Genomic DNA, 10,741 nt, shown 5'->3' with positions numbered 1-10,741 from the left:
CCTTGCTTCCTTGCAGAGAGGAACGGATAGATCAAGTGGAAATGTCACAATGTGGAGTTGGAGCACAGAATCTCACAAAAATACCTGTTTTTCTTCTTGCTTTCCACAACTACAGTTTCAGCAGCAGACCAAGAGATAAATTATTGAAATGATTAATAAAATCGAGGGCAGGTCAAACCATGTTTTTCTGGGCCTTGACTCACTTATGATGACATCAAAGAGAGAAGGAGGCTTGACTTGTGCATCTAGATACACTCCCTGTTGTTACACCAGGAACCCCCTTGACATTTGAAATAATTGGAAGATGAAAAAGACAATGTTTATACAGATTCTCAGTGTACAGAATGTGCAGTGTTTTTTAACCACATCTTAAAGAACAAGCAATATATTTTCTTGTGATTTATACTGGTGTACGAGGAGGGAAATGACCTCTTCACACTTACTTTCCGATTTCAGAACAATTTGAACTTCCTAGAAAAGTGATTGCTTGAGTCATCTCAATAAGTGTTGCAAATGATTATAAATAAGGAATCCATCCGGTCCATTTCTTAACATTAGCAGGCACTAGCCTTTTGGTCCGTCAATAACACTTTTCTCTCTGTTACTGCCTTAAGGAACTGCCTTTATCCTTTGTTTCCCTGAGCCTCAGAATGACTTTAGGTAGGTGAGTCATTTCCCATATGATGTATTTATTTAGTAATTAATATGTATTTATTTAGTTGTGTATTAATCTATGATCTATGCATTTAATATTAAATAGTACACAGTCCCTTTTCATTAGTTCTGTCGTTGTAAAGTTACTGTTTCTCAGTGGTCCTTTGTTTTCTGTTTGGCTGGAATATAGGGCAGTACAGTTTGGGTGCTTTTATCTGAAACAGTCTGTGTGCTGCTGTTCCGTAGCAGTTTTTTCCGGCAGCTCGCGGGATTGAGAAGACCCTTTCTGGGCAGCGTATGAGTCCCCGCTGCCACGTTCACTGGGAACGAGACATAAGAAGGGTCCAGACAGTTATGGAGGATGGAGTGCTCTGAGGAGGAGAGCGGTGGTGTGGGCGAGCCGGCTTGACTAGGACTGGGCTCACTGTCGTCAGTGTCTGGGGTCGCACAGCCGCCCTTCTCATCATCTCCCTCCTCTTCATCCTCCTCGTCATCATCACAGCACAGGGCATGGTATAGGATCTTGTCACTGAAGCGGACTCTCTCTCTGGTGCCGGACGTGCGGGAGGTCTTGTGGCTGTGTGTGGAGCTGGAAGCCTCTTCGCTGGCGCTGGACGAGTCTGGGGTGACTATGAGAGGTCCGTTAGGGATGGGCAGCCCCCCGTTCATTTGGGAGTAGGCTGAGGCGGTTGTGGGTGGCGGGGTCTGGGTCTGGGTGGGGATGCACCCACGCCCCGCACCCGGCTCCAGCCCTGCATCTTTGGGCTGCACCGTTGGCCCTGCTTTGTGGGCGGCGTTTGCTGCAGCGACGGAGGCCTCCAGATAGCTGCAGAACTCCCAGCTGTCTGAGAGCACGTCAGGGTTGAGGAAGTCCAGCCTGAAGGCCTCTCCTAGGCCTCTCTCGCTGCTGGACGTGCTGCTCGCTGTGGCCACTGTCCAGTCATCTGGCTCCAGGTCAAAGTCAAAGTCTGACGTCAGCTTGTCGATCTGACCCACCACCTAGAAGAGTAGAGAGAGGGTAGAACAGACATTTAGAAGATATGGTTTACATCATAATACATTAAGTTCTTGACTTAATATGCTGTTAACTATACATGAATATGCTTTCCACTATGAAGATAAATACTTCACACACCACCTGAGATAGCAAGGAGGGAGGAGCGAGAGGGGGGAGGGAACAGATAATTTGAAGTTATAGACATGTTTTTAAACACTACTTTACAATAATAGGATGTTTTAAAGTCGACTATGAAGACATACAGTGGGGTCTGAAATTATTGAAACCCTTGAACCTGTTTGGGATAGGGGGCAGCATTTTCACTTTTGGATGAATAGCGTGCCCAGAGTGAACTGCCTCCTACTCGGTCCCAGATGCTAATATATGCATATTATTATTATTATTGGATAGAAAACACTCTGAAGTTTTTAAAACTGTTTGAGTGATGTCTGTGAGTGTAACAGAACTCATATTGCAGGCGAAAACCTGAGACAAATCTAACCAGGAAGTGGGAAATGTGAGGTTTGTAGTTTTTCAAAGTTTAGCCTACCGAATACACAGTATCTATGGGGTCAAGTTGCACTCCCTACGGCTTCCACTAGATGTCAACCATCTTTAGAAACTTGTTTCAGGCTTCTGCTATAAAGGAGGGGGGAATGGGAGCTGAATTAGTCAGTGGTCTGGCAGTGTGTTTCAGGCTCGTGACACGCGGTCCTGACAGAGTTAGCTCTCGTTCCAGTGCTTTTCTACAGACAATGGAATTCTCCGGTTGGAACCTTATTGATGATTTATGTTAAAAACATCCTAAAGATTGATTCCATACATCGTTTGACATGTTTCTACAACCTGTAATGGAAATGTTTGAGTTTTTGTCTGGACGTAGTGCTCGCGCCTCATGAAGATGGATTACTGGGCTGAACACGCTAACAACAAGTGGCTATTTGGACATAAATGATGGACTTTATGGAACTTTATGGAACAAATCAGTAATTTATTGTCGAACTGGGATTCCTGGGTGTGCATTCTGATGAAGATCATCAAAGGTAAGTTAATATTTATTATGTTATTTCTAACTTCTGTTGACTCCAACATGGCGGATATTTCTTTGGCTGGATTGGATTCTGAGCGCCGTACTCAGATTATGCTTTTTCCGTAAAGTCGTTTTGAAATCTGACACAGCGGTTGCATTAAGGAGAAGTTTATCTTTAATTCTGTGAATAACAGTTGTATCTTTTATCAATGTTTATTATGAGTATTTCTGGGATTTGATGTGGCTATCTGCAAAATCACCGGATGTTTTGGAATCAAAACATTACTGCACGTAACACGCCAATGTAAACTGAGATTTTTGGATATAAATATGCACATTATCGAACAAAATGTATTGTGTAACATGATGTCCTATGAGTGTTATCTGATGAAAATCATCAAAGGTTAGTGATTCATTTTATCTATATTTCTGCTTTTTGTGACTCCTATCTTTGGCTGGAAAATGGCTGTGTTTTTTTGACTTGGCTCTGACCTAACATAATCATATGTTGTGCTTTCGCTGTAAAGCCTTTTTGAAATCGGACATGATGGGTAGATTAACTAGAAGTGTATCTTTCATTTGTTGTATTGAACTTGTTAATGTGTGAAACTTAAATTTTTCAAAAAAAATATTTGGAATTTCACGCGCTGCCTTTTCAGCGGAATGTTGTCGAGGGGTTCCGCTAGCGGAACGCCTGCCCTAGATAGGTTTTAAGATGAGCAGAAATTACATGTTTAAAAACAATACTTATTGTCATTTTTAGAAACTTGTCAGATGATTTTTAGCAAGTAATAAAATAAATCTCAAAAAGGTATGAATAAAATGATTGACAACCCTGTTTTCAATACCTTCGATACCTCACCTTGCGAGGATAACGGCATTGAGCCTTTTTCTAAAATGTTTTATGAGTTTGTGAGCGCAGTGGGAGGGATCCTACACCATTCCACCATAAGGAATCCTTCCAGATTATTGATATATTTCGTCTGCACCTATGGACTCTGCCCTCTTCAATTCAAACCACAGATTTTAAATGGGTTTCATGTCCGGAGGCTGAGATGGCCATAGCAAAATGTTGATTTTGTGGCCAATTCACCAATTATTTATTGATTTTGTTGTGTGCTTAGGGTTATTGTCTTGCTGGAAGATCTACTTGTGGCCAAGATACAGTCTCCTGGCACAGGCAACCAGGTATTTTTATAAAATGTCCTGTACTGGGTAAAGTTCATGATGCCGTTGACCTTAACAATGGCCCTAGGAACAGTGGAAGCATAACATCAAAGATCTGCCATGAACCACCTGGTACTATACCCTGTACCTTAGAGACTGCTGCCCTATGTACAGTACATAAAATCATTGAACAATGGTCACTCTAATAATGCTTACATACTGTTTTACCCACGTTGTACTGCATTCTAGTCATGGCTCATACTATATACAGTTGAAGTCGGATGTTTACATACACCTTTCTCCAAAATTTTGATTTTCTGGATTTTTTTTCTCATTTTGTCTGTCATAGTTGAAGTGTACCTATGATGAAAATTACAGGCCTCTCTCATCTTTTTAAGTGGGAGAACTTGCACAATTGGTGGCTGACTAAATACTTTTTTTGCCCCACTGTATGTATGTGAATGGGGTGTATAGAGAGTATAGACCGTGTGTGATTTGAAAATGAGTGTACAGCAGTAGTTACAGGCCTCTCTCATCTTTTTTAAGTGGGAGAACTTGCACAATTGGTGGCTGACTAAATACTTTTTTGCCTCACTGTACATGTAAAAAAAAAAAATCCAGAGAAAATCACATTGTAGGATTTTTAATGAATTTGCAAATTATGGTGGAAAATAAGTATTTGGTCAATAACAAAAGTTTATCTCAATACTTTGTTATATACCCTTTGTTAGCAATGACAGAAGTCAAACGTTTTCTGTAAGTCTTCACAAGGTTTTCACACACTGTTGCTGGTATTTTGGCCCATTCCTCCATGCAGATCTGCTCTAGAGCAGTGATGTTTTGGGGCTGTTGCTGGGCAACACGGACTTTCAACTCCCTCCAAAGATTTTCTATGGGGTTGAGATCTGGAGACTGGCTAGGCCACTCGAGGACCTTGAAATGCTTCTTACGAAGCCACTCCTTCGTTGCCCGGGTGGTGTGTTTGGGATCATTGTCATGCTGAAAGACCCAGCCACGTTTCATCTTCAATGCCCTTGCTGATGGAAGCAGGTTTTCACTCAAAATCTCACGATACATGGCCCCATTCATTCTTTCCTTTACACGGATCAGTCGTCCTGGTCCCTTTGCAGAAAAACAGCCCCAAAGCATGATGTTTCCACCCCCATGCTTCACAGTAGGTATGGTGTTCTTTGGATGCAACTCAGCATTCTTTGTCCTCCAAACACGACGAGTTGAGTTTTTTCCAAAAAGTTATATTTTGGTTTCATCTGACCATATGACATTCTCCCAATCTTCTTCTGGATCATCCAAATGCTCTCTAGCAAACTTCAGACGGGCCTGGACATGTACAGGCTTAAGCAGGGGGACACGTCTGGCACTGCAGGATTTGAGTCCCTGGCGGCGTAGTGTGTTACTGATGGTAGGCTTTGTTACTTTGGTCCCAGCTCTCTGCAGGTCATTCACTAGGTCCCCCCGTGTGGTTCTGGGATTTTTGCTCACCGTTCTTGTGATAATTTTGACCCCACGGGGTGAGATCTTGCGTGGAGCCCCAGATCGAGGGAGATTATCAGTGGTCTTGAATGTCTTCCATTTCCTAATAATTGCTCCCACAATTGATTTCTTCAAACCAAGCTCCTTACCTATTGCAGATTCAGTCTTCCCAGCCTGGTGCAGGTCTACAATTTAGTTTCTGGTGTCCTTTGACAGCTCTTTGGTCTTGGCCATAGTGGAGTTTGGAGTGTGACTGTTTGAGGTTGTGGACAGATGTCTTTTATACTGATAACAAGTTCAAACAGGTGCCATTAATACAGGCAACGAGTGGAGGACAGAGGAGCCTCTTAAAGAAGAAGTTACAGGCCTGTGAGAGCCAGAAATCTGGCTTGTTTGTAGGTGACCAAATACTTATTATCCACCATAATTTGCAAATAAATTCATTAAAAATCCTACAATGTGATTTTCTGGATTTTTTCTGTCATAGTTGAAGTGTACCTATGATGAAAATTACAGGCCTCTCTCATCTTTTTAAGTGGGAGAACTTTCACAATTGGTGGCTGACTTAATACTTTTTTGCCCCACTGTACATGTTTTTTTATATTCCGGACTCTGACATTGCTCGTTTTGCTATTGCTCATTCTGATGTCTTAATTTATTGTTCTTTAAAAAAAATGATACATTGGGATTAGGTGTGTATTGTTATTGTATTGCTAGATATTGATGCATTGTTGGATCTAGAAACATACAGTAATCCTTGCGCTGCACCTGCGATAACAACTATAAAACTGCGGCCTCAACCAATAAACTTTGATTTGATTTTGATTTGATCTAACACCATATTTTACAGCAGGTATGGGGTTCTTTTCTGCTCATATATTCTTGTTTTGACACCAAACCCACCACTGATGTGCGTGGCTTAAGAGCTCATTGTTACATCCAACAAATGTTAACGCCTGGAGTTTGCTAAATGGCATTGGCACCTGGATTGGAACTTTGGTCAGATGACATGAAACTAGAGCTCTTTGGCATCTCACACCAGTGGTGGGTTTGGTGTCAAAATGATCATGTATAAGCAGAAAAGAACCCCATACCTACTATAAAATATGGTGGTGGATCTTTGATGTTATGGGGCTATTTGCTTCCACTGGTCCTAGGGCCAGTGTTAAGGTCAACAGCATCATGAACTTTATTCAGTACCAGGAGGCTACCAGGAGGTTGAAACTTGGCCACAAGTAGATCTTTCATTAAGACAATAACCTCAAACACACATCGAAATCCACAAAAAAATTGTTAATTGGCAACAAAATCAGCATTTTGCAATGGTCATCTCAGTCTCCCGACTTGAAACGCATTGAAAACCTATGGTTTGAGTTTAAGAGGGCAGTCCATAAGCGCAGACGAAGTATATCAAAGATCTGGAAGGATTCTGTATGGAGGAATGGTCTAAGATCCCTTCCAATGTGTTCTCAAAAATGTTTTTTAAAGGCTCCATGCCGTTAACCTTGCAAGGTGTGGTATTAAAAGGTATCAAAAACAAGGGTGTCAATTATTTTGACCCCTACCTTTTTTGAGAAAGAAAATTATCCCTTGTTATTTTAAGCGTATGCCTACAATGTAGTTCAGTATTTGTATTGTTTATTTTATACAGTCATTTTTGCTCTTTATTAAGGGTGTCAAAAATGTCAAACCCCACTGTGCATGCCACACTATGATGATTCGATTCATGAGACCTCTACATTCTACTAGTATGAAGAAAATCTACTTCACATTAAATCCACCGTAATGAAGCTTGACTTTCACCCTCTGTACAGGGAGTCAAACTAGCAGGGTAGTTTATCAACCTGGCTTGGCAAAATCAACCTCAATACTCCTCATCAGCACCCACCACGCTGTATGAGTGTTTATGGTCTCATGAATAGAAAGCCCTTGAGCCCACAACACCATTGATTTTGTTGATTTGCTGATGGCACATAAAATTCGAGCCTCAAACACTTGACATTTGAGCACCTTAATCAACACATCGGGCTCTCATAAGCAATCTATTGTAAAATGGAAAAATGCTCAGCATTCATGTAGTTTGTAAGTGATACATTTCCCCAAACCATTCCACAATTAAGACTAGTGTTTCTCAGAACATGTGCATATGGAATTGGAACAACGTTGTTGTTGACGAGCTGAAAAAGTGTTAGCTGTACCTTGAGATATGCTGTAAATGATCCTTTTTTCCCCACCTAATTCTGCTATTTGCTATTTTCCTCTGTTCTTTCAACTGCTCATTGTGACATCAAATGAGCAGTATCAGAAAAGCAATCCCCTGTCTGCATGAGGGATTAAAACCCTAATTAATTCTTTCAGCGCAATGACTTTAAAGGAGCAATTAACAGTCCCAAAGACCTGACTACACAAATACCCTGATTAAAAACCCAGTATCATTCAGCTGATGTGCTAACTGATTGCTCAGGTGATTTCTAGTGCAAACACAGCCATTTGGCATCAAAGAGCTTCATAATCTCTGACAGATCGCGACAGGACAAAATCTTACATAAATATGTAGAGCGTCTATTTAGAAAATAGAAAAATAACAAAGCCTTGCAGTGCCCACCAACAACTGTTCACAGATGGAGGAAACAATTTTATCAGGTCTCACAGGGACTATAGGGAGGCTACAGTACATCATACAACAGAGGAGCGATGGAAGGTGTTATCATGCAATATTTTTGCAAAATGTACCGATTTGTATTATTTACAAACCCAAAGCGTTCTGTTCTTATCATAGGTCATACTGTGGTAGTGAATTCAACCATCTGCATTTGAACCAGTTTTGGAACAGCCCATCCTCATTTTCCTGATTTCTTTCTAGTATATCTAATGCACACATGTGACTTGTGTATCTGTATACTGGAAACACTTATCTCCCTCACTAGCTTTAAGCACCAGCTGTCAGAGCAGCTCACAGATTACTGCACCTGTACATAGCCCATCTATAATTTAGCCCAAACAACTACCTCTTTCCCTACTGTATTTATTTAATTTTATTTATTTATTTATTTTGCTCCTTTCACCCCATTATTTTTATTTCTACTTTGCACATTCTTCCTCTGCAAATCTACCATTCCAGGGTTTTACTTGCTATATTGTATTTACTTTGCCACCATGGCCTTTTTTTTGCCTTTACCTCCCTTATCTCACATCATTTGCTCACATCGTACTGTAGACTTGTTTCTACTGTATTATTGACTGTATATTTGTTTTACTCCATGTGTAACTCTGTGTTGTTGTATGTGTCGAACTGCTTTTGCTTTATCTTGGCCAGGTCGCAATTGTAAATGAGAACTTGTTCTCAACTTGCCTACCTGGTTAAATAAAGGTGAAATAAATAAATAAAATAAATAGGGCTTTGGGTAAACAGATTGCAAGGTTTGTGTATGGCGTGCATAGGTTTCTGTGTGGGTGTGCCAGGCCTGGCTGGGCAGCTTTGTATGCCACAGGAGCTTCAGTACCAGGGCTATGTTTTCCTCTATTAACAGTCAGCCCTGTGGGAGCAGATCCTCTGTGGGGGCACTAAGCAGCGAGCTGAATGGGTAAACCAACCTGTCTGTTGAATGATTTGCAGACTTTAAACTAATGCCGGATGATTCTCACACCCAGAGGGAATGGAATGGCTTTGTTTAGTTGATTACTCATCCTGAAAAAAAAGGGATTTAATTGAATCAATGTGTTTAGAAAAGTATGGTCTGTCAGAATCATTACACCAGTCCGCCTGAACGCCTGACACTGACCTAATTTAACTGCCTTAATTGGATATCAATTAATAAAGCACCCAATAACAGAGGCATATAATTTCCAGTCATATGTTAAATAAATCCCTTTTGTAAAAAATAAAATGGATTTGAGTACAAAAGAATGGCAAACACTGACTACCAACCAAAGCCTTTTTGACTGACACATCCACTAAGATAAGATACTTGAAAATGTTACGAATTTTGTTTTCATCTCCATGGTGACCCAGCTCACATCCTATCATGAGACGTTCTGCCTAGGATTAACCCACCGTGAGCCCTCTCTCCCAGGCACTGTCACACCGTCATCAGCCTCCAGCATGTAGGCTAATTTAGCTTGATAACAGTCTGAGCTTGAAGGGTCTGCTAAACATTTCTAGGTCACAGATGGGCTCAATACAGCAACAATGATCAGTAATCTCAGTCTTTTCTTCCAGGAAGAACGAAAAAATGTGGGATGAGTGAGCTATCGAGTGAATTATTGGGTAAACAGATTGCCTAAGCGTAAAGGATGAATGAACACATCAGGAACAAGTCATTAGCGAGGGACACACTGTGTTTGAAATGGAGAGAGCACAATGAGGACCAGCAACAGTAATTACAAGCTTTAGAGTAAAATCACATCCTTTTGTTGGGTTCCATAGCTCATGATGTCACAGCAGATTGCAGCTGGACCACGGCACAGAATCGGCTTTGAAACATTGTTTGCCTTAACACCTGACGTGATTTAGGAGTAAATGCACTTGTAAAAGAACACTTTTCCTTTTGAATAGAGCTCAACACTTTTCATATTTACAAATGCTGACAAGTAGAATATAACAGGCAACCTTGTGGCACAATTGTTGGACCTCAGGGTGCAAGGCCACTGGTTTCCACCCACCCCTCGTCCTTTTCTTTGAAATTGTTATTTGGTCCTTTGTAGCTCAACTGCAATTGTAGCTACAGTGACCTATCCAGTCCACGTATTACTGTTTCAGTAACAACATAATGACAACAGAGAAGATAGAGTTGTTTTCGTTCTTATTTTGGGAGATACATCCACACTCTCAATTTATCCATTGTCTGTGCAGGCATGATTGTCGCGGACTGTGGCTGTGACTGACTCAAAACAATCCCAGTTCGGCTCGAAGCACATGATCATAATTGGGCCAAGTACTCCAAACTGAGCCTCGTCATTTTAGAGTGCTCAAAGGTGGCTTTGTGAGAGAGGCTGTGTGGATGTCAGCTGAGGTTTACCACCCCAACACTCCATCTGCCATGATTGGCCTGCTGGGTAATTGATGGTCAGGCTGAAGAAGGGCGCTTGGAGCACAGCCTGTGACAGAGCCTTACAGTGAGGAGGGGGAACCAGGAGGAAAGTATTGGAACATGGAGTGATGGTTGATGCTGTAATCCTCTGTTAAAGCCTTAGCTCTGCTCTGTTCTGCAGAGAGCTGTCTGAGAGAGTGCAGCGGTGATCTCTGAATTAGATTCAGCAGTGTCCTCTAATAAAGGGCCAATCTTCAGTTGAAACAATGAACAAAGCGGACAACTCGCTTCTGTTTTGGTAAAAAGCGGAGGGATTTATAGACAGAACTATGGAAGCAAGGACCAACCAGCCATGATATCAAAATGAAAGTT

The 10,741-nt window shown here is 41.4% G+C and overlaps 1 protein-coding gene across 2 annotated transcripts in view; it reads right to left on the bottom strand.

Moving 5' to 3' along the window:
• Positions 1-294: 294 nt before the first annotated feature.
• The window catches only part of LOC110506450 (inhibitory synaptic factor 1-like), a 48,707-nt gene continuing 38,260 nt past the window's right edge, over positions 295-10,741 (bottom strand). For both annotated transcript variants that reach the window (XM_036963882.1, XM_036963881.1), the window contains one exon: positions 295-1,653. In XM_036963882.1, the coding sequence (XP_036819777.1) occupies positions 808-1,653 (846 nt within the window). In that variant the 3' untranslated portion in view covers positions 295-807. The remainder of the gene's footprint in view (positions 1,654-10,741) is intronic.

The sequence above is a fragment of the Oncorhynchus mykiss genome, chromosome 26, assembly GCF_013265735.2.
Source record: "Oncorhynchus mykiss isolate Arlee chromosome 26, USDA_OmykA_1.1, whole genome shotgun sequence".
Taxonomy (NCBI): domain Eukaryota; kingdom Metazoa; phylum Chordata; class Actinopteri; order Salmoniformes; family Salmonidae; genus Oncorhynchus; species Oncorhynchus mykiss.
This window is presented reverse-complemented; position numbering and strand designations above follow the sequence as displayed.